Source organism: Protobothrops mucrosquamatus, unplaced genomic scaffold, assembly GCF_001527695.2.
Source record: "Protobothrops mucrosquamatus isolate PMUCROS unplaced genomic scaffold, P.Mucros_1.0 scaffold269, whole genome shotgun sequence".
Lineage (NCBI taxonomy): Eukaryota > Metazoa > Chordata > Lepidosauria > Squamata > Viperidae > Protobothrops > Protobothrops mucrosquamatus.
In genome coordinates, this window is record NW_015386614.1 from 640,730 (window position 1) to 665,679 (window position 24,950).

Sequence of the window (24,950 nt, forward strand, 5' to 3'; positions counted from 1 at the left end):
ATGCACCTTTGTTGCTACATTGTCATGCCGCTGCTTGTAGTCAGTCTGTGTGATCTTCTTGCAATAGCTTACCAGGTGGTCCACTATTTCTTCTTTGCATAAGCGGCACTTACTGTCTGTTGCTGTCTTCTCAATTTTCACTTTGTATGCATTTGTCCTGAAGGCTTGATTTTGTGCAGCCAGAATTAGTCCCTTGGTCTCTTTGTTTCTACGTGGTATTTCTTGATTAGGTATTCTTTGATCTTCTTGTTCTTCAGCTTCTTTTCTTTTATCTGTTCTAGCTTGCTTGCATCTGATCTTCACTTGTTGATCTTATTTTCCAGTCTAACCTTCCATTTTTGTGGTGTACTGTTTGGTTTTTTCTTCTTTGTTGGTTTTGCATCCCAGGTATTCAGTTATAACCGCAGCTGTGCTGTACATTAGTTGGTTTGTTTCTTGCAATGAATTGGTGCTTATTGTTGATATTGCAGTGTTTGCATCTTTTAATGCTTGTGCTAGCTGTTTCTGCCAACAAAAGTACGTATAGTGAAGGCCATGGTTTTCCCAGTTGCAATATATGGCTGTGAAAGTTGGACCATAAGAAAAGCTGAGTGCAAAAGAATTGAGGCCTTTGAACTATGGTGCTGGAGAAGAATCCTGCGAGTCCCCTGGACTGCAAGGCGATCAAACCGATCAATCCTAGAGAAGATCAGTCCTGACTGCTCTTTAGAAGGCCAGATCCTGAAGTTGAAACTCAAGTACTTTGGCCACCTAATGAGAAAGAAGGACTCACTGGAGAAGAGCCTAATGCTAGGAAAGATTGAGGGCAATAGAAGAAGGGGACGACAGAAAAAGAGGTGGCTGGATGGAGTCACTGAAGCAGTAGGCGTGAGCTTAAATGGACTCTAGAAGATAGTAGAGGACAGGAAGGCCTGGAGGAACGTTGTCCATAGGGTCGTGATGGGTCGGACACAACTTCGCAACTAACAACAACAAAAGCTGTTTCTTTGGAACAAGCTTCAATGCAGGCATCCATATTCTGTTGTTTTTGTGCTGTTCTAGATGCTCAGTTATTCTTTGTTTCACTTCTTTTATTTCTTTAGTTAGAGGGCTTTGTTCTTCCTGAGGAAGAGGTACCTGGTTTCCAAATGAAAACAGCTGTATATCTTTGCTGGATTCCTCTACTGCTAACTCCCCCTGGTTTGCCTCTACGTTCTGCATTACTTCTGGCAAGGCTTTGATTTCTTTGCCCTGGGTAAACCTTTGCAGTTCATCCAATTCTGTTTCTGTGAATACTTTATTTCGTATTATAAATCGACAATCTGCTAATCTCTATTCTGTTGTTCTTTCCAGAACTGATGCATTCGTTTCAGATATCCTCTTCTTGTTAGTCTTGATCTGTAATAACAGATTATTATTTCTTTGTTTTCAATCACTGTGTATTTGTGATAGGTAAAGACCTTTTCTTTCAGTAGTTTTGCAGCTGCTGGCCCTGGTTGCTCAGCTAACAATCCTGAATCCTGTAGCCAATTTTTCACAAGATATCCAGGAAATCCAACATCTAGCGCGGACTTTGTTAACCTGGGCAACATCCGAGCCAGTATGGTTTTCTTAAATTTATGTCTCACCATATTTTTTATGGGAGAAACACTCTTTGTCTGACTCCTCTGATGAGACCTGTCCAGTATGGTTGATCCTCTGGCATAGCTTTCATCTTCCTCAGAGTACACAAGCCCCACAACCATGTCAAGGTAATGCCTCACTGGGGGTTGTTGTTGTTATTATAATATGCTGAATGGCATTGAAGATATCTTAATTTTAATCTTAATTTTTAACTTAATATAATTTTAAAAAATTAATTATTTTTTATTATTTGTGGGTTTGTATAATATAAGTGACCACATATATTTCTCAAATAAATGAAATCAGTGCCATAGTCTTCACACTTCTCCAGTAAAACAATATGCTTTACCAACATGGTAGCCTGGCATAAAAGTACAGTAATACAGAATCCTACTTTCCAACTGAAGCAGACATTGTCCTTTGTAAAAGGCTACCCTAAGGCACTATTAGCTGTTTCAGAGGTATCCAAGACAGGCATCCAGTTACCATAATTGCTAGCAGGCACACAAGGCAAAACCATGAAGTATATGGAAATTATTTCCATCTGCAGCTAGAACCAGTATGATTTTCTCTTCCAAGGAAAATAAAAACACCAACTAACATTACATTTGGATAAAGGAAATCTGAAGAGCCAGTCTTTGAGCCTCAGAATGGAATAAATTATCATCTACAGCCAAATGGCTATACAAAGACTGTCCTTTGCACTATGAATGAACTAGGGAAGAAAGAAGGATGTAGCAAACTGATAGGATAAAACAATGAGGAACATTACAAAGAAGTGTACAGAGTACATTCCTCTGAATTTAGAAGTGATCACCCACAATGTGCCCAATTTCACACTTGTAACTCACCTGGTAGAAGGAGTGAAAGTTTCTCTCTCCTGGTTGCTGCACAATCACCCGGGACTAGAAGAACAAGGAAAGAGCCTAATGAAATAAGCTTGCTAATTTATTTTTTAACCTGTACTATTCTAAGCAAATTGTTTACATTAAGTTAAATATTGAAAACAAGTTGTTTTTAAACCTAATCTTGCTCTATTTAAATAATGTATCTCTTGGGAGGCAGAAGGCTTAAAGGGGGATGGGAACTAGTTACACAATTTATGTTATTGCAATATAACACAATATAATTGATTATTACTACTATTATTATTATTTTATTTATCTATTGAAGTTTTATGGCTGTTAGCAATCCAGATTCATGTGAGAGATGGACAGCCATATAAAGTCCTTTAAATAAATTAAACAAATAATGAGAGTCTTGCAGAACAACAGTGGCATAAGAACCATTTGCACGAACCAATTTCAGTTTAGGAAGTGTGGTGGCAATTCCTACAAAGGGCAACTAGCTTTTCACACAGCTATGGAGGCCCCTATGAGGCTGCTGCCATAATCCAGAGGGCAAAACATTTTATTTAGTATGACCAAGGGTAGAATACCTTCTGGTGACAACCAGATGGGCAAGCAGGACTTCAATAATATTACTGGTTAAGGTTTCATTAATCATCTCTTAATCCGTTAAGTGAACCATTGGATTGTTGTAAATAAATATGAACCCATTTATCCAAGGAGGATTTGTAAGTAACTTTTTTGAACAGTTGTTAAACCAGAAATTATAAACTAGAAATAGGATAGATAGCTTAATAGGGTTATCCAAGATTGATTTTTATTTGACAAATTAGACAACTAGCAGAGGGCAAGACACAGCTAAAGTGGGAGTTTATTATTAGCAGTGACATTTAGGTGGCCCATGGTTTTAGGACATTTCTCAAGTTTGCATAATCTATCTCAAATTATCCAATAGGATTCATTCTAAAAATATGATATGGTTACCAAACCAACAGAAACTGCTGCATGATTTCAATTTGGGAGATGGGGAGAATACCTGAAAAATAACTCCTAAATCATCAAAACTTCAGTGTTTATTCCAAGATTGTGATTCTGACAGAATAGCAAAGTAGAATGAGGGGAGGGTGAAAGGGAAGAGAAACATACAATATATGTTCTCTATAGATGTTTAAGGGCAACAAATGCTGTTGCTTTAAAAAAATAATTTCACATATAGTCACACAACAGAAAGCTAGACAGCACTTAAAAACTGCCCTATCATCTATTCCATTTTTAACTGAGGTTTTCACCAGGCCACGAAACATGTAATAGTAAATTTCCTTACAACCATATGATAATCTATTTAAAACAGTGATCTCTGCTACAATTATATTTACTGAAAGTTTTGCAAGTTAGAGCCAACTTTCCCATATACTTAGTATTATCCCAAGAACTCAGTTCAATTTTCTATTTTGAATCCAGATGCTTATAATATAGTAAATTTTACTAATTTCTGAAAGATATCTGTGGATGAGCATGAAAGCCCTAGTTACCTTTTCCAGCAAGTAATTATTGATATGTCCACCTATGGGGTCTCCTTTAAAATCAAAATTGATATCCATATATTTTCCAAAGCGGCTGGAGTTGTCATTACGGTTAGTTTTCGCATTGCCAAAAGCTTCCAGAACACAGTTGGATTTCAGCAGCATGTTCTTCACCCTTTAAAGAACACACATGCCCAAAAACCAATAGTAAAGGAACCTATGTCAGACACAATGTTTTTTTCTAGGTAAGAAACCTAATGGCCATGTTAGTTCTACTATAGGCTAAAGGAGGCCATATTCCAAAATGTTGTCAGCAGAAAGCCATCTCAAGCAAATAATAGATCCTTAATTCTCAATTTTCATCTAAAGCAAACTTCATTCTATGTTAGGAAAGCAGAAATACAGTGGTCTAGTCACTTCCTTCATTGTAGGTATTAAAAACTCCTCCTCTCTCTCAAGAAATCTGAAGCCAACTATAATTTCCCAAATTATGCTCAAGGATTTAGGGGCTTTAGAGAATAGAAGATTATCCTGACAAAATATATAGATAACATTGTTGAGATTATGCTCCTGACTAATAGCAGAAATAGTAAGGAGAAAATGAAAGCAGTTGTATTCAGGTTGTCTAAAGTTTAACCCACTTTAAACCTGACACATTAAAATTCTCAGAAGATAATAAGCCAGACAGGGACAACTACTTTTTGGGATGTTGGCATTGCCCTAGCCACCTCTTATGCAACAGCAAGTTGCTGTTAAAGGGTTTAGGCCATTATTTGATATTAGAGCCCCATAATGTACCTTGAATATTTGATACAATTTATTCTGTGTTCTTTTTTCTTTTCTTTTTTCTTTTCTTACCAGAGCGTTTGAGAAGCTAAAAGTCTGCACCCTATTGATGCACCTTCATTTCTACTTTTTCCTATGGAGCAATTATATTTTGCATTCAATTAAATCAGACATTTTTCCCTCCAAAGCAAATGCCTTACCTTTCAACTTCAGCCCTCTGACTTGGATTAGTAATGGCAGCTATGTACTGCATAATGTATTTACTTGCTTCTGTTTTACCTGCTCCGCTTTCCCCTGAGGGCACAAATGAAAGACAGGCATCATAACACAATCTCATCTATTTCGCTAGCTAGAGAGAACAAGTGTGCTTTGAGCTTCTTGAACTTCTTTATTATTCAAGAAATTAATATTAAGCTCTATGTCTTCACGCTCACTTTCTAGTTCAAGAGGAAAACTAGGCAAACCTTTGAAACTCTTTACAAAAGTTGGCAAGAAAAGTAGACAGTATTGGACTAACAAGTGCTAGATTTTTTTAAAAGAAAAGTTGGAATAGAAGAGCATCTGGCAAATAACTTTTGCAGGTTATATTTACAAAAATCTACAAATCACATTTGATATATAATATTTCTTAGTTTCTGGAGGTTGTGAGCTCCTGGATGGGGAAGAAGAGCTCAGCCTTGGTAAACTGAGTGGCTATGGATTTTAGGGTCCACTGTATCTAGGGTTTTTCCATCTTTGGACCTCCTTGACTCACAAGTTATCTTTGAAGAGCAGATGGCAGCTATAATGAGGAAGGCTTCTCCACAACTTTGTTTTTTGAGCTCAGTTGCACCCCTTCCTGGATCAAGAGGCACTGTTCAGAGGCACATGCCTTAGTCACCTCTCAAGTGTATTAGTGCAACACAATTACATGGAGTTACCCTTGAGGACCATCTGGAAGCAGCAGCTGATCCAGAATTTGGAAACACTGGCATTTCTGGGTGTATCTCAGTACTGTACATCCATGTTACATCTCTGCTACAGGAACTGTGTATTTCCAAGTGGAATTCAAGATGCTGGTCGTTACCTTTAAAAGCCTTCCATATCACGGGGCTGGGATATTTGTGGGATCATTTCTCACTGGTTGTTTTTATCCATCCCACTAGGTCTGACAGGAGGGGCATGGTCTGGATCCCTTCAATTAAAGAATGTCATCTTATGGGACCTTGGAAGTCTGCTTTTTTATTGAAGCACTTGTCTTTTGGAACACCATATCCTCCTCAAGATCAGATTGGCCTTGACTCTGCTGGCCTTCCATTAAGCACTCTATGCGCTCCAGGACAAGGGAGTAGATGGGTCCCATGTTTTGTATTGTCTTGTTGGGTTCATCTTCGGTGACCACCCTTGTTTTTTTATTTTACTAATAATTGTTTTTATTGTTTTAATGTGCTGTTAGCTGCCCAGAATTAATTACATTTACTAGATAGGCAGCCATTTAATACGAACGAATGAATGAACGAACGAATATTACTCACTCACTCATTCAATAATCAATCATAGAACTTATTAGCCAAGCTGGACTTACACTTTATACAAAACCGCCACATTGTTAGTTTGGGATGCAATGCAATATAAGAACCTAACGAATGAACGAACGAATATTACTCACTCACTCACTCGTTCAATAATCAATCATAGAACTTATTAGCCAAGCTGGACTTACACTTTACACAAAACCACCACATTGTTAGTTTGGGATGCAATGCAATATAAGAACCTAACTTTAATCTTCCAGTTTTGTTTAAAATATCACCATGATGGGAAGTAGCAGGTACCTCTGACACACCTGATATTACAATGCATGTGTCCTTTGATCGCCTCTTCATAGCTTTATATGCAGCATCTGCGATGGCAAAGAGATGAGGTGGCCTCTCATACAACTCCCGCCCTTTATATTGTTCAATTGTATCACGGCTGTAGATATTCAAATTCTTGTAAGGATTTACAGAAACAACTACTTCCCCAATGAATGTGTAGATCCGTCCCTTTTCAAACCTAAACAATGCAAGACAAAGACAATAGAAAAGGGTAATGAAAAATTAGAAAACGTTAAAAAGCAGACAATGAATATCATATAACTTACACAAGCTTTGTACTTTAAGGAGAAGCTCATTTCATCATACTTTTTCCTCATGACCAAAGAATTTATTGACTATAAGTAAGCAGTATTTGAAGAGTTACATCAGTAACTCTTATATAAGTACAGGCAGAATTATGTACACTGTGTATGTCTTTTAAGTTCTTTATGTAAATATAGAAACCGGATTAGGAATCTAAAAATTCTGGGCATTCATAAATGTGTGCACAGATTTATTCCTAAAGTTTTATCTCCAGTAATAGTAATATTTAAATATGTAATACAGCACATATTTAATAGCATTATTAAAAACAAGATTTTAATATTTAACATACAAAATGTCATGTCAAAAATCTGTAGTTTTCTACTGGGAATTTAGTTTTTCCACCAGTATACCATGAATCCAAGCCACTACAGAAAAATAGCATTGCAGATTATTTATTTATTTATGTACTAGCTTTACCCAAATTGTGTACTAGCTAATTTTACCCAAACATATCCAACAAATTTTCCCGTCTTTTTCCTCCACAACAACAACCCTGTGAGGTGGGTTGTGCTGAGAGAGAATGACTTGCAAAAGGCACTCAGCTGGTTTTGTATGCTAAGGTGGGACTTAAACTCATGGCTTCTCGTTTTTTAACTTGGCCTTAACCATTAGACCAAACTGGCTCTTTTTAAATTTGGTTCATGATAAAAGATAAAAATATTTTGAGTCTGGGGCAATAGTTTCTCCTCCTGTTTTATTTAGAGCAACTTTATTTCTGCATCACAACAACCTGTTAATGTTTCTTTACCTCTAGACCTCATCAGCCTGTTTCTTAACTCTACAGGATTTGATGGCTGATGAAATCTCAGTCCTGTTTGTTCTCAAACATTACACACTGCTCTTCATCAATCACAAGGCAAAATATGACAAATTTTTATTTGATAGCTCCACTAGAAACATGAAACCAAGTACAGATAGTCCTTGATTTTCAACCATTCATTTAATGACCAATGGTCACGTGAGCAAAATTTGGGCATTTGGTAACCAGCATATGTGACAATTGCACCATCCAGGGATCATGTGATCACCATTTGTAAGTTCCCAAAAAACAAAGTCAATGGGGGAAGCCAGATTCACTTAACGATTGGATGATTCACTTAACATCTGTAGTGATTCACTTAGCAATTGTGGCAAAAAGGTGATAAAAATGAGATGCAATTCATTTAATAAGCGTCTTGCTTAGCAATTTCCTTTGCTAGGAAAGGTGTTTATTTAGTCATGCCTGACTTCGCAACCTTTCTTGCAACAGTTGTTCAGTGAATCACTGCAGTTGTTAAGTGAATCATGCAGTTATTAAAGAATTCAACTTCTCTCATTGACTTTGCTTCTCAGAAGCCAGCTGGAAGGTCACAAATGGCAATCACATGACTCCAGGAAGCTGAAACCATCGTAAATACAGGCTGGTTGAATTTTGATCATGTGATCGTGGGGATGCTGTAGGTCACTTTTTTAGTATCACTGTAATTTGAATGGTTGCTAAATAAATGGTTCCAATCTGCACTGAATGCAGATATGGTTGATATAGTTATTTACCCACTATTCAGCTCCACAACAGTTATACACTGATTCAGTAATTCCAAAAACAATATACCTATAATATCTATATAAGATCTGGATTGCTATTTTTTTTTAAAAAAAAAATCTCAACCAGATTTATATAAGAATTATTGGCTCCTCACAAGACAGATAGCAGTTGTTCTTAAATGTATTATCATTAAACGTGGCATTGAAAATATAAGTAACAGGACAGGCAAAAAAACAAAAACAAATTCATGTTTCACCATGGGAAGAAATTGGGTTTATTTGGTCTGAAGTAGCATAATTTCTTTTAAGTTTATTCTGGAGATGAATATAAAATCTGGGTAGAACAATATCTCAGCTGTGTTTTTTTATGTTGCAAAATTAAATAAAGTAGTATCAGCAGTTAAAATTTTGTTTAACAATAAAATTAGGGTGTAACCAGAATTGTCAAAAGTGTTTCCTCTTTCCTTTTAAATATACCAACTATCCTCTTCTCTCTTCCTTTCTGATTTTCTTTCCTAGTTTTCTCCCTCTGTCAAATGCTTCTCTTAACACTAATTTCCCATGTCACTTTAGGATTCTCCCTATCTTCCTAAAAGAGAAATAGTCAATTAAGCCTTATTCTGCTTTATTAGAATGCAAATAATCTATCATTTTATCACACATCCAGTGTGAAAGACTTTCTATTAAAAACTTTACCAAAATCTTACCAAAAGCAATCTTTCACATGTACCCAAAAAGTTCTGTACTACATATTGCCTTAAAATTCAGAATTCTGCTGAATTTTTCTACAATGGAGGCATACCACTTTTACTGATATTCTGAAACATAAATTTATACTTGAATTTTTAATACATTTTTCAACTCAGTGTTGAGGACAGCCAATTTCCCCGAGTAGGAAATGCCATTCTTTGCACATTTGGTATCCCTCCTTTCCTGTACGGGACAAAACAGCAAGGAGAGTGAAAGGACAAATTATTTTATTATACAACATTCTGAACTGGGGCAAATTCTTCTATAAAGGAATCTTGGAAAGGAAACATATTTAATTCAAAGGTTGCCAACAGGTCCATGCCAACTGTAAACCATTCTTTTGGCCTATTGCCATAGTATATACACACTCTCACACACACACACACACACTCACTCACACACAAACACACACTAAATTCTAAGGTAGTATATTCTATGATGGCACAGAAATATTGGACAAGAAAAAAAACCCCATGGTGACAGGTATGGGAATGATGATCACACAAAAAAAGGGATTTTACTTAAAAGCCTAAATAATTTCCCCCTTAATTTAAACTAGAATTAAAGATTTAAAAGTCACCCAGGGATCTGATTTCCATATACTTTCAACCTTTTCATTCACATTAACTGTTACTGATAATGAAGGAATGGATGTATATTTCAAAGTAGCCAGCTACTAGAGAATGTAGTTCAATTCACAAGACAAGGCTTTAAGAAAAAATGTTTTTCTGGCACATTGTAATTTTAATTTACTACAAAGCAAAAATCTTGGACAGAAAGAAGGAAAAGTCAAATCATAAAAAGGGAACACATGAATGCTTTTCTATCTATTTGCATCAGAAAATATCCTAAGCCATTCCTCCCCCATACTGTATTGTAGAGTGAAAATAAGCTTGGAATGTCTGTTTTATCCACAGACATTAGGAAAGAAGAGCAAAACAAAAGAAAGGCAATGGAGGATTGAATGACTTCCTAGAAAACACAATAAATCAAGAACAAGGCATCTCCGCTGCCATCTCTCTGACTGAATTTTAACTGGCTTTCTTTAGTCACCTTGTATATATAAAAGTCATGTAGACAAAAGGAAAACAAGGCAACAGTCAGAATCAAATTTTTATATTTAGCAAAAGGTACATATATCTAGGGACAAGAAGCTAGAATTACATATCTAGATATATGTGCTTGGAATTCATTTTATCCAAGCTATGCCATTGCCGCTCCTGGGCGCACGAAGGGTTCGGACAAAAGTCCGGGAGCACAATGTCCTGGTTCTTATGGAATGTTGAATTTACCTTCGGTATGAAGATGGGATCGAGGCGAAGGATCACCCTGTCTGGGCGGAAAAAACACAGGTCCTTGCGGACCGAGAGCGCTGCCAGCTCGGAGATACGCCGAGCCGACGTAATTGCCACTAAAAAGGCCACTTTGTGAGTAAGGTGTTGAAACTCGCACGATCTCAGGGGTTCGAAAGGCGGTCTCGTCAGGGCCAGAAGTACCCGCGGCAAGTCCCAGGACGGGTACCTATGTACTGTAGGCGGCCTGGTGTTTGACGCACCCTGAGGAAAGATCTAATCAAGGGGTGATGCCCTAACGACTCTACAGAGTCACAGGATAGAACCGTGGACAGAGCAGCTACCTGCCTGCGTAATGTGTTCGGGGCTAGTTCCCGCTCCAGACCCTCCAAAAGATATTCCAAAATATGAGGAACAGTGAGTTGAACAAGTGACAACTGCTTCCTGGAGCACCAGGATTGGAAACTCCGCCATGTGGACTCGTAAACTCGGTTAGTGGAGGGGCGACGAGACGCTTGAATTACATTGATCACCCCTGTGGAACAGAGCTGTCGTGACAAACAAGACCGCTCAATCGCCAAACGGCTAACTGGAGCCATTGGGGATCCTGATGGAGGATGGCCCCCTGACTGAGTGAGACTCTGTCTGGGGGAATCCGCCATGGGTTCGAGATGGACAGGCTCAGAAGATCGGCGAACCAGGGTCTCCGTGGCCAATAAGGAGCAATGAGAAGTACCTCCGCGCCCTCTTGGAGAACCTTGCGAACCACCGCCGGGATCAGAGGGAGCGGCGGGAAGGCATAGAGGAGACCCGGGGGCCATGGGGATCGAAGCACATCGATCTGTTCCGCCCCGAGAGGGGAACCGGGAGAAGAACCGGCTTAATTGTGTGTTGGCCGGGGACGCAAAGAGATCCACTAGTGGACGTCCGAAACGGTGACAAATCTCCCTGAACACCCTCGGATGGAGGCGCCATTCCAAGTGGTCTATGGTGGCCCTGCTCAACCTGTCGGCTTGAGTGTTCTCCTTCCCCGAAATGTGGTCGGCCTTGATGGAGGCCAGGTTGTGTTCTGCCCAGGATCCCAGCAACAGTGACTCGGTCAATAGAGCCCGTGAACGGGTGCCCCCCTGCCTGTTCACGTGAGCCTTGGCAGTCACGTTGTCCGTGAGGACAAGGACGTGTCGCCTCCTTACCAGAGCATGAAAATGTCGGAGAGCTAAATGAATGGCCCGCAACTCCAACCAGTTGATGTCGTGCCGAAGGTCCGAATGGGACCAACGACCCTGTGCCCACTGTGATCGAAGGTGCGCACCCCAGCCAAACAGGCTGGCGTCGGTCGTCAGCAGTGTTCGGCCCGGTTCTTTGAACAGCGACCCCTTGAGGGTGGCTGGCGACAGCCACCATCCGAGGGACCGCACTACCTGAGGGGGGAGTCTCACCCTTTGATTGGAGGCACTGAGGTTCTGCCTCTGAAAGGGTAACAGGAACCGCTGTAGTTCCCTGGAGTGGAGTCTGGACCACGGAACAATGGCTATGGTCGATATCATTTGACCCAATAATTTGGAGAGAGTGAGCAAGGACGCTGTGCATCCCCTGCGTACCTGGAGGACTGAGTTCCTCAGGTTGTCCCGGCGTTCCTGAGATAAGTACACCTTGCATTGCAAAGTGTCTATTATGGCTCCCAGATGTAACAGTTTTGTCGTGGGGATCATGTGACTCTTGAGGAAGTTTACCGAGAACCCATGGTCCTGGAGCACGCTCACTACCGATGTTAGATCCGCCTTGGCGGACTGGATGGAAGATGACTGGATCAGGATGTCGTCCAAGTAACATTGGACCCTGACCGGAACCATCCGTAAGTGAGCTGCCAGGACCGCTAGGATCTTGGTAAACACCCTGGGAGCCGATGAAAGGCCAAAAGGTAGGGCCCTGTATTGGTAATGTTGACCTTTGTAAGCAAACCTTAGAAACCGGCGGTGGGCGAGAGAGATGGGGATATGAAGATACGCTTCCGTGAGATCGATGGACGTCAGGAAGTCTCCTTTTCGTACGCTTCCCAAGATGGATCGGAGCGTCTGCATCTTGAACTTGCGGTAAACAAGATGGTAATTTAAACCCTTGAGATCCAAGATGGCCCTCCATCCCCCCGACGACTTGGGAACGACAAAGAGGATGGAGTAAAATCCCCGACCTCTCTGGTCCACCGGAACCGGTTCTATGGCCTGTATGTCCAGAAGGTGTTGGACGGCGTCGCCCATCAGCTTCCTCTTTATTCGATTTCGAGGGTAAGGGCAAGAGATAAAGTGATTCGGGGGATCGGAGATGAACTCCAAATAGAGGCCGTTGCGTATGGTGTTGAGCACCCATGAGTCCGTGCTGGTAGCTTCCCATTGGTGGGCAAAGAGAGATAGTCTGCCCCCTATGGGAATAACCGTCAGGGAGTCACTTGGAGCACCGGAATGGGCGGCCGCTCCCCCGAAAGGGCCGCTTACCCTGAAATTGTTGCCTGGGTTTAGCCGTTTGTGCGTCGTATTGTCTGTCCTGCCTGTCCTGCCTGGCCGGAAAAGGGCGAAAAGGCTGGAAGGACTGGTTGTAAGTGTACCTGTTGTTAGGCCGAAAGGACTGTTTGCGGGGATAAAAGGTCTTACGTTTCTCCAACTTGTTCAGAATGTGGTTGAGGACCTTGCGCTTGTCCTTATTTTCAGTAAGGTACGGTTCTAAGGCCCCACCAAACAGTTTGCCTCCTTGGTATGGGGCCGATGACAGGCGCCACTTTGATTTGACGTCGGCACGCCAATGCTTCAGCCAAAGCATACGCCGCCCCGTTACGCTGGATGCCATAGCCTTGGAAGCAAACCTGGTGGCTTGGAGAGATGCATCTGATGCATATTCAATGGCCGCTATCATTTTACTAAGGTCTTGGTGAGAGCGGACATCCTCAGCTGGGGTCCGGGCCTGAAGCTGTTTGAGCCAGCGATGGGCGGATCTATTAAAGAATGAAGCGGAGGAAGCCGCTCTAATCGCCCAAGCCGCCGCCTGATGGGTCTTACGATAAGCGAGTTCGGACTTACGGTCCTCCGCTTTGAGGGCTTCAGAGACATCTCTGGGTATGGCGGTGGATGAAACCAGGGGACCGAGAGGTTCATCGACTGCAGGTACCTCTAAAGCCTCTTCCAGCTCCTTAGCCACATTATAAAGTCTCTTGTCATTGGTACTAGGCAGAGGGAGGGAAGCTGGGGAAGCCCATTGTTTTTGTATAGCGGTCATGAACATGGGAGGGCATGGGATGCGATGTTGAGCCGCCACTGGCTCAGTAAAATTGGGATCCAACTCCGGATCCAGGGAAACAGTGGCCGCCATTGAAGGAGGCTCAGATCCCCGGTGGGCTGTGGATGCGACCTTCCGGAGCAGGGTGACGAAAGCAGAAGGATTAAACATGCCACTGAATGTCGGAGCATCAGGGGAAGTCTCCTCCTCCTCAGACATTGGAAACCCTTGGTCAGTGCCCTGGTCCTGGAGGGATAGACCCTCTGAGTACGAGGATTCTGATGGTGAGGAAGGTGCTTCATAAGTCTCCCCAGCCTGACCTTGTGTAGGGATGGGATTCGCAATCGGAGGTCTAGGCGGAATCGCCCTGGCGTTCAAGGCGCTATCAACTGCTTGTGCAATCAAGAAGGCCAGGCGATCCTCCGAAGGCATGGGGACAGACTCCGTAGGTCGGAGGCCTGCAGCTGTAGGGGTGAAGGTTGCCTCTGGGGGGCCGTAATGTGACCGCGGATCAGGAGGTACGGGGGAATGAGAGAGTTCTCCCATAGTCCATCCCCTCGGGGAAAAGGCGGGAGGTCCCAAGGGTAGAGTGTATGTTAATCCCTCAGTTTGGGGGAGATCTAATCTAGCTGCCTTTTGTGCTCTAGAAAATTCCTTTTCAAGGGCCTGATGTCTCCGGCTGGCTTGTTTGTCTGCCCTCTTGGAGGTCTTGTTCGTAGACCTGCCCTTGGTTTTAGATGTAGGCATGTCAGGACCCTCCAGACTGGGTGGAGCGGCAGACAATAAGGTGGGTAGAGGAGGCGCAGCGGCTGCTGAGGAAGAATTGGTAGCCTCCATTCTCAGATAGCACAGAGGCTCGAGTGGGACCCCCTGGTATCTAGAGAATACAACCTCTGGGTGAGGACACACGCACTGAGGGTACGTATGGAACCCAGGTACTTTTGGGAACCCACTAAGTATTATTATTGGTCGGAAAAGGACAGGCACACTCCGAGTATGTCTGGAATCCGGCCTAATTTGAGGAGGAAAAGGACAGATGCTCTGATGGAGCACCTGGAATCCTCGTGGCCAAAATGGCAAATAACAGTCACGAAAGGAGTGACTTTGGCCCTTAAATGGCAAGCAAGCAGGCTAGGAGACACGAGGGCCTGAGGAGGAATTTTGTAGGGCTGCTCAGGATCCCTATCACAAGGTAGATCTAACTGTGTGATAATGGGGGGGCAAGATACCAGTCAGAGGAGGTCCGCAAAATGGCGGCCGAACCTCAAAATGGCGGCCCGTTGAATATTGGGCGTTGTGTGTAATGCCAAACCCCCCTTTTTTCAAGCAAGTGACTATTTTTTAAACACCTGAGAGTAAAATATAGTTGGGGAAAGCCCTTTATTTTCTTTTGGAACTGATAGTTCCCCGGCTAATTTCCTCGACGCGCGGTTCAAAATGGCGGCCGCGCGCGATGGCAATAAGCCCTGAGCGAACTGTAAGGCCTCCCCGGATATTTCCCTCGTTGCGCGGTCCAAAATGGCGGTTGCGCGCGCTGGCAATCAACTCTAACGGCGAGCTGCAAGGCCTGAGGGAAACAACTCCGACGATAGAAGGAACCCCCGCTGGCGCGCCTAAAATGCAAATGAGGGACGAACGGACGTTCATCTGTTCCTTAAGCCAGCAGGAGTCCCTTGCCGCTCGCGCTCTTTCCCAGGCCGTTTGTCGGCGATTAGTGAAAGGGTTATCTGCCGAACAGCCGCTTGAACGCCAAGACGGCCCCGACGGTTTAAGGCGCGCGCGCGCGCGTCTCCTCAGCCGGGGTGCCGATTCGGAAGGCCCTGAGTTTGTGGTCGATCCCAAACGGGCCTGCAACGAGCCTCGCTTGCTGCAAGGCAAGTCTTTCACTCCGTTCGTCACTGGGCCGCAGCCGCGAGCTCCGGTGAGAACGGATCCAATAGATGTTGGGAGATGAGAGGGATGAGAAGGATCCCCTTCTACCCTGTCAATACTGGGAGGGGGAAAGGAAGAAGGAGCCCCTTCTATCCTGTGATCACGTTCCTACTCCCAATTGAAGGCTTGGATAAACTATTATTTTCTAACAGTTCCCAAATTTTTCAATTAGACTAAATAGCCAAAGAAGGTGGAGGATTCACCAATAGCCAAGACTATACCTGCCTGAGAGCCAGAGTTATACGTCCGTCCATGGGCAAGATTAAGTCAAGACTGGGATCTATGGTCCAGGACGGGCGTGGCAACTTTGGCTGACTTAATCTGATTGGGCAGGAATACAGTCTACTACCCATGGGTGGATCCTCCATCTCCAGTGCTGGAGAAAAAGGGATTTTACTTAAAAGCCTAAATAATTTCCCCCTTAATTTAAACTAGAATTAAAGATTTAAAAGTCACCCAGGGATCTGATTTCCATATACTTTCAACCTTTTCATTCACATTAACTGTTACTGATAATGAAGGAATGGATGTATATTTCAAAGTAGCCAGCTACTAGAGAATGTAGTTCAATTCACAAGACAAGGCTTTAAGAAAAAATGTTTTTCTGGCACATTGTAATTTTAATTTACTACAAAGCAAAAATCTTGGACAGAAAGAAGGAAAAGTCAAATCATAAAAAGGGGAACACATGAATGCTTTTCTATCTATTTGCATCAGAAAATATCCTAAGCCATTCCTCCCCCATACTGTATTGTAGAGTGAAAATAAGCTTGGAATGTCTGTTTTATCCACAGACATTAGGAAAGAAGAGCAAAACAAAAGAAAGGCAATGGAGGATTGAATGACTTCCTAGAAAACACAATAAATCAAGAACAAGGCATTTCCGCTGCCATCTCTCTGACTGAATTTTAACTGGCTTTCTTTAGTCACCTTGTATATATAAAAGTCATGTAGACAAAAGGAAAACAAGGCAACAGTCAGAATCAAATTTTTATATTTAGCAAAAGGTACATATATCTAGGGACAAGAAGCTAGAATTACATATCTAGATATATGTGCTTGGAATTCATTTTATTAATAGATTATACTATTCTGCCAGATAACCTAGGCTGAGAATAAAAGCTTGCAAGGATTCTAAAGTCATGTAATTCTTATTGAATTGTGCAGTTAAAATTTCATTTTTCCAAAATGATTATTTTAAAATCCTCAACAGAACATCCATGAATGTTGAAAGTCCTAATATTATTTCAAATCTGTTTTGAGTCCTGATGTTAAACTTGTATCCACTGATCCTTCTTGGGCTATTTGCTGTTGATGTAAATCTGGAGAGAAAATGAGCATTTGGGCTTGTGACAGTATCTGGTTCCATTTTGGCATTATTTTGTTGTTGGTTTTTCTTTCTTTTAAAAATCTGCCTTAGGCTAGGTTGCCTCTATTTAAGTATGGGCTTGCTACCCAATCCCTAAAGGGAAAGCTCTCCACTCCATCCCAATTTAAATCCTACTTCAGTTTAGCCACTCCATCCATTTGATGAAGTGAGCCACAGTTCACAAAAGCTTCTTCCTTTTAATAACATTTGTTGGAAGGATCTAATTCTAATAGCATCTTTTTCTACCAATTTTGGAAAGTATAAATTAATTTGGCTTTTCTCCTATAATATTGTTATACCTTTGTTGTCTTAGGAGTACAGAAATTCAAGACTCCAAATCATTTAGATATCTGAGATACTCTAGAAATATTGGTTTTTTAAAGCTCTGAATATAATTCATATTTACTGGATATCAGTACTTTACAAATATCAGCTATTCTATAAACGCTAATTGGCTATAAGATTGCATTTAACTACTGTCTAAGCAAAACTGATTGATTTAAGAGGATCCCAATAAAACAGTAAAATTCATTTTTACAAACTGGGACCTAGCTTTTGTCTTTGGTTTGAATTCTGTGGCAGCGCCTAAATGATGTTGCCTGATCTCACCTGCTAGGCAGGGTTAATTTTGGTTAGTTGCTGAATTTTCAGAGCAGTGAGTTACACTGGAAACTCAAAGTAAAAGAAAAAGAAATAATTCCCAGAAGAAGGCTGTGGCAAACTACTTCTACAACACTGCAAGAAATTGGCACGGATGCAGTAATCAAATGCCACACCAACTTGGTGTCTTTACTGTCCAATAAATTCCAGGTGGCAGCATTTGGCAGCAGGTATATGATTTTTAAAAAGAGAGTCACACCTAAATAGAATTTAAATGGGGGAGTATCCAGAAATACCAAGACTGTAGGCTAAATTGGAAAATCAAATAAACATCCTGGAAAGTGTGTATTTAAAAACCAACACACTCCGTGGGACTTACCTCTAAGCAAGCTTGCGTAGTATTGTCAGTTACTGTCACTTCTCTGAAAAAAATATCTCTCGTTTTCTTTTTTCAGAGTCCAATTTTCTACCTTCTTTGAAAACTGTTAGCATGATCACATTTACAGATAGTCCTCCATTCACGACAATTGAGCCCCAAGTTTTTGTTGCTAAGTGAGACAGTTGTTAAGTAAATTTTGTCCAATTTTTAGCCACAGTTGTTAAGTGAATTACTATAGTTGTTAAGAATATGGCTGTTAAGTGAATCCGGCTTCCTCACTGACTTCGCTTGCCAGAAGGTCGCAAAAAAGAGGATCCCGTGAGCCAGAGACACAGCAACGGTCATAAATATGAATCAGTTGCCAAGCATCTGAATTCTGATCACGTGACTATGGAGATGCTGCAATGGTCGTTGAGTGTGAAAAATGATCATAAGCCACTTTTTTCAGTGCTGTTGTAACTTCGAACAGTCACTAAATGAACTGTTGTAAGTTGAGGACTACCTGTACCACATTTTCAGTGCTATTAATAGTATTATTTCTCTGATATGAAGTAAAAGAAAAGAGGAATGAAACTGTTTACATCAGGAACAATACATATCAAGAATACAAACCAATAAAGAAATTACACATAATGCACTACAAGCTTATCAATATCGTTCAAAGAGCAGAGGTGCTTTAATCCGTTTATTTAGTTTCCTATGGATACTATCTTTACTATCTTTCTTTCTTGGCTAAATTCCACATGCCACATAATTGCTTTCCAGCAGAAGCAATCTGACCTCTTACTTGGGAGTATCAGATATCATGAAATATTACAATAGTTGTTGAGATAACACCCCCCCACACACTTTTTATAAGATAGAATTTTTTATCTGAGGAGATAAGTTTCAATATACAGGTAGTCTTTGGCTTACAACCATTCATTCAGTGACCATTCAAAGTTTCAACAGCACTGATTTATAACTATTCAGTATCCCTATGGTCATGTGATCCAAATCCGGATATTGGCAACTGGTTCATATTTATGGCCGTTGCTGTGTCCCAAAGTCATGTGATCAGCTTTTGCGACTTTCTGACAAGCAAAGTCAATGAGGAAACCGGATTCACTTAACAATTGGGTTTCTGACTTAACAATTGCATTGATTCACTTAACTGTGGCAAGAAAGATTGTAAAATGGGGCAAAATTCTCTTAACAACTGTCTAGAATTTTTTGGGTCGATTGTGATCATACATTGAGGATTACATGTGTTGAGGAGGAAATACATAGTCAAAACAATGCAAGGTTTGGACATCAGTATAGTCAGAGCAAACGTAGACAATGGATTTTTACTGGGTATCTGCTAGAGCCATGGTGGCGAACCTATGGCACATGTGCGACAGGTGGCATGCAGAGCCCTCTCTGTGGGCCCGTGCGCCATCACCCCAGTCCTAGGCCTTCAGCTGGGTTTTATAAAACCTTTTTGCTTTAGGCCTCCACTGCCGTGTGCAAAAAAAAAAGATTCAATCAATCAATCAATTTCAACTTCTTGCGGGGGGAAAAAAGATCTCACAAAGTTGGAATTGATTGATTGAACTTTTTAGTCCCACCCAGTCTGCCGTTATCACGGCAGCCACGCCCACCCAATTGGCCATGCCCACCCAATTGGCTATGCCCACCCAATGGGCCACACCCACCCGGCACCCGATGATACATAAGTGCATTTTGGGTTGCAGTTTGGGCACTCGGTCTCTAAAAGGTTCGCCATCACTGTGCTAGAGAATTTAACATTACTGAATCACTATGGATTTTTCAGACCATTTATCTTTTTGAATATAAACTTTGCACCAAATTTATTTATTTATTTATTTATTTATTTATTTATTTATTTATTTAATACACAATTGACAAAACAATTTTTAATCTTAAAATAAAAATAAGAATTAGAAGCGAGATAACTTCAAATAACATTAAAAAATAAAGAAAAGAAAAAAGAAAATTTATCTTATATTTTACATTTATCAATAGTCATTGGTTTACTAATGAATTCATTACTATATGAACAGTATAAAATAATACAAAATCTGCAATAGAAGCACATATTGATACGTTTTATCAGAAAATATTGTTTTTTCCAACAGATAACTCACATATTTCTTAGTTATTTCTTGACCTGTGGAATATCACATTTCCAATTCAATCTTTTAGCTTCCCTCTATGCTTGTTACAGCCAGAATTCCTGATAGTCAAATTCCAAAGTTTTTGCTAAATTTACATGGAAATCTGTCTCAAATATAGACTTTCTTCTAATTGTCAAAGCATAGCAATAAAAAAGCATTTCTTAAACGTTTTTCAATTCCCTTCTTGCTATTAATGGGCCACAAGCTATCAGCAACTATGCGCCTAGAAGCTTCATTGTTTTCTTATAAAGAAATATTTTACATTTGTCTTGCTCTATGCTGCTTTGTGAATACTGAGAATTTTTAAATACAGTACAGCACTGTTTCTGAATTTCAGCATTTGAACTTCAAAGGAAAACTGATAGATCTAGCTAAAATGTACAACACCACTGAATCAATCATATATCTAATTTGGAACACTAGCCAATTACTTTATACATAAAATGGGAACACAAGATGTTTCTTTCAAGAGAGATGTGTCCACATTTTCTTAATAGACCACTTTTAGGCCCATTTCTTTTAATCCAAAAGTATATAATTCAGATACAGTATAAAAGTGATGCAATTCCAACATTATAAAGCAATTAATAAACCATGCATACAATAGAAAGCTATAATAAAATCAGCAATATTAGCAATGAAATAAATGATATAAATATATACTTGATATTTCATTCTGGAAAAAAAACATTCAAGGGGGTCAGTGATATAAAGCACTCTGCATACTTATGAAAATAAGACTTAAACAGCATGTTTCCAAACATACAGTAGCTTCTTCCATTAAAATTCCTTTCAGCAATAACTGAACAATATACAGAGTTATTATCTGGAGGAGCTAATGCTTTTCTAGAGTTCACCCCTGAAGTTCCTTTCCGTAATTCTTCTGGACAGGAGAGGCTGGCTATTATTCAATTTGAAACAACAGCTCTCTGCTCATATATGACCATACAAGCAAAGACATGAGTTCTGGTTGCCTCACATGGGAAAAGCAATAATAACAAAAAAAGACAGTATAAAAGTGATGCAATTCCAACAGGGAAACAAGTGAGGGTGACATATTATCTGACAAGTCCTAACAAGCTGCAACTTCTTATCAACAAGTAATAAATAATGTGAATTTGTTTTCAGATCCTGCATTAGAAGAGTGAAATAACAGCTGAAAATGATTAAAAAGCAGGTAAAACAATATATTCCTTAATGCATATCTACAGTACAAGCTTCTGCACTGCCCAGAATTCATCAGACAGGCTGCTAGTTTGCACTTATATTACGATAGTATCCAAAGTTCTAATAATGATAAAAATATGTCTCCATACAGAAGTTTTTAAGCACTGCATGAATCTGATCCTAAGCACTTTGGATGCAAACTCTTCAAAACAGGAGTTAACAATAATTCAGCTTTTTCTAGTAATGTTACCATGTCACTAAACAGCCTCCTCCTTACTTCCAGAAAATCAAAAGGCTAAACCCCCAAATACTACTCATTCCTGGATAAACCATGTTTTATTGTAGCATTATCTGTAAATTCAGTTAACTCTTGGATAAGCAACAAAAATGGTTTAAACGTGACCTTTTTCCCAGTATGTGAACACATGCATAATTTCCCCAGAATAATCAAATTTCATTAACTAAGTGGCAGCTACTAATCCTTGTCCCACTTCACCATATAAAAATAAATCATGATATACTGGGTTCCACATAGCAAAACTGCCTGTAGCAAAGTTTACAACCTGCACTAATATTAATTTCTTCCTCATTTACTCCAGACCGATTCCATTCCTTAATACATAAAATAATTAGCATTAGGAAAAGCAAAAGAGGAGGGAAGCATGAAAATCAGATTCCACATTTTTGAGATAGACTTTTGGTAAACAATATTGCCATTATTAATGGGTGCTGTCTTCAGAAAGGCAAAAAACAGGAATGAATAAAAACTTTCAAGAAAAATCTTGTCTAAGAATTTCTTCTTGCTATAGGAAGTTCAGCAGACATATACAGATTGCTTTAATTGAGAAAATAAATATTTTTAAGAGCAGATTTATTAAAAGTACAGGTAGTCCTCAACTTACAACCATTTGTTTAGTGACCATTCAAAGTTACAATGGCACTGAAAAAAGCAACTTATGACTGTTTTCCACACTCAATACCATTGTAGCATCCCCATGGTGATGTGATCACTATTCAGATGCTTGGCAACTGGTTCATATTTATAACGAATGCACTGTGCATGGGTCATGTTATCAATTTTTGCGACCTTCTGACAAGCAAAGTCAATAGGGAAGCCAGATTCACTTAACAACCATATTACTAACTTAACAACCACAGTGATTCATTTAACAACTGGGACAAGAAAAGTTGTAAAATGGGGCAAATCACTTAATTGTCTCATCTAGCAACAGAAAGTTTGGGCTCAACTGCGGTCATAAATTGAGTTCTACCTGTAATGAAAAGAAATAATAATAATAATAATAATAATAATAATAATAATAATAATAATAATAATAATAATAATAATAATAATAATAATAATAATAATAATAATAAAGTTGGAAGGGACCTTGGAGGTCATCGACTCCAACCCCCTGCTCAAGCAGGAAACCCTACACATTTCGAACAGATGGCTGTCCAATCTCTTCTTAAAAACTTCCAGTGTTGGAGCATTCACCGCTTCTGGAGGCAGGTTGTTCTACTGGTTAATTGTTCTAACTGTCAGGAAATTTCTCCTTAGTTCTAGGTTGCTTCTCTCCTTGATTATTTTCCACCCGTTGCTTCTTGTCCTGGCCTCAGGCACTTTGGAGAATAGCTTGACTCCCTCTTCTTTGTGGCAGCCCCTGAGATATTGGAACACTGCTATCATGTCCCCCCTCGTCCTTCTCTTCGTTAAACTAGACCAGTGGTTCTCAACCTGTGGGTCGGGACCCCATTTGGGGTCGATCGACCATTTCATGAGGGTCGCCAAGCAAGGCTGTCCGCCACTTTTTTTGTCCATTTTTTTTGTCCGCCATTTTTTTCCCCCTTTTCCGGCGGGTGCCTTACCTCCCTTGGGCTGGGCCAGCTGGTGCTCAGCCTGCTCCGTCTCTGCCGCTTGCCAGCTACGCCTCGGCCGGCGCAGGGGCGGAACCACGCATGCGCGGCGCTCCCAGGCAGGGAAAGTCCTCGACTTACAACCAGTTGGGTAGTCCTCGACTTACGACCGGTTTAGTCCTCGACTTACGACCGGTTTAGTCCTCGACTTACGACCGGTTTAGTCCTCGACTTACGACCGGTTGGGGTCGCGGCATTAAAAAGGTTGAGAACCACTGAACTAGACATACCCAATTCCAGCAACCGTTTTAGCAGATTTAAGATAGTGAAAATCAGTAATTGCAGATGCACTTGGGGATGCTTTGTCGTGTGGTCAAGAAATTTATTTGGAAATAGAGCGTGTTTTTAGGGTGAACTCTTGGTTTGCAAGACAAAAAAATCTACCTAGAGATATAGTGATATATTTTACAAGAAAGTCGAGACGTAATGAAATAATGCAGCTCTTTTACCAACAGAGATTTAAAATTTTGAATCAAGATATTATTCTTTTAAAAGAAATTCCAGCGAAAATACTTAGAGCGCGCAGAGACTATGCTTTTCTGACACAGGAGTTGAAGAATAGACAAATAAACTTTAGATGGGACATACCGGTGGGCATAATTGTAACAATAGCTGGCAAACGCTACAGGCTTAATTCGATTAATAAAGCCAAGGACTTTATGGCGTCTGTTTTACAATCAGAACGCCCACCTACACCCCAGAGGATTGACGTGGTTGAGCAGATGATTGTGGATTTTTCTTCTGCTTCTGTCCAAGACTTAGAGGAAAGTCCAAAAGCCAATGGGAAGGAACAAAGAATTACGCGCGCAGCTCATAGACGCAAGGAAAAGGAAAGACAGATGACAGCTCGTCCACCAGCTGACACCCCTGCAGCTGATTGTCAAGTACCGGCTATTTCGCAGCCAGTAGGTGGCGCTCGACCTAAGGTCTTTGTGAAATCATATGCGGCTAGTATTGTCAGTGGAATAAAACCTCCTAATGTGTAAGTTAATATCATGGAATGTAGGTGGACTTAATGTTCCCCACAAAAGACGTAAGATTTTTCACTACTTAAGACATTTTAATAATGATATTACATGTTTACAAGAGACTCATATTGTGGCTAAAGATCAAAAACTTCTAATGAATTCTAAGCTTGGAGACCTGTTTGCCGCATCTGCTTTAAAAAAGAGAGCTGGGGTTGCAATGTACATCAAAAGACATCTTTCACCTATTTTAAAAGAAACTGATAAAGAAGGAAGATATTTATTTGTGGAAATAAATTTAAATGGAAGAAAGTGTTTAATAATAGGGGTTTATGCACCCAACCAACTTGTAGCTCAAAAGCAATTTTATAGACAACTACATCAGAAAATTGTGGCGTTGGACTATAACTCTTTGATTGTTATGGGAGACTGGAATGGGGTTCTGGATACGTTAAAAGATAAAAAAACAACCTCCAAGGATGTAACCCTTTCCAGATTACCTAAGTCCTTTTTTTGCTATGAAAGATGATTTAGAATTGATGGACGTTTGGAGATCACAACATATTAATGAACGTGATTTTACTTTTTTTTCTCATAGACATGACTCTTTCTCAAGGATTGATTTTGTTTTGATATCGACTGATTTACTTACTGACTGTAATAAAACTAAAATTTTCCCTAGAACTTTGACTGATCATAGTATGGTTT

General features: G+C 40.4%; 1 protein-coding gene across 1 annotated transcript in view; it reads right to left on the reverse strand.

Moving 5' to 3' along the window:
• LOC107286289 (unconventional myosin-Id) overlaps positions 1-14,591 on the reverse strand; it is a 68,208-nt gene extending 53,617 nt beyond the window's left edge. Inside the window, exons 1-8 of the mRNA XM_015814639.1 lie at positions 12,980-14,591; positions 11,927-12,124; positions 10,488-10,606; positions 9,283-9,378; positions 6,585-6,837; positions 4,960-5,053; positions 3,983-4,148; positions 2,454-2,507 (exon numbers count right to left, since the gene is read on the reverse strand). Coding sequence (XP_015670125.1) covers positions 2,454-2,507; positions 3,983-4,148; positions 4,960-5,053; positions 6,585-6,837; positions 9,283-9,378; positions 10,488-10,606; positions 11,927-12,124; positions 12,980-14,591 — 2,592 coding nt within the window. The remainder of the gene's footprint in view (positions 1-2,453; positions 2,508-3,982; positions 4,149-4,959; positions 5,054-6,584; positions 6,838-9,282; positions 9,379-10,487; positions 10,607-11,926; positions 12,125-12,979) is intronic.
• Between the last annotated feature and the right edge of the window lie 10,359 nt (positions 14,592-24,950).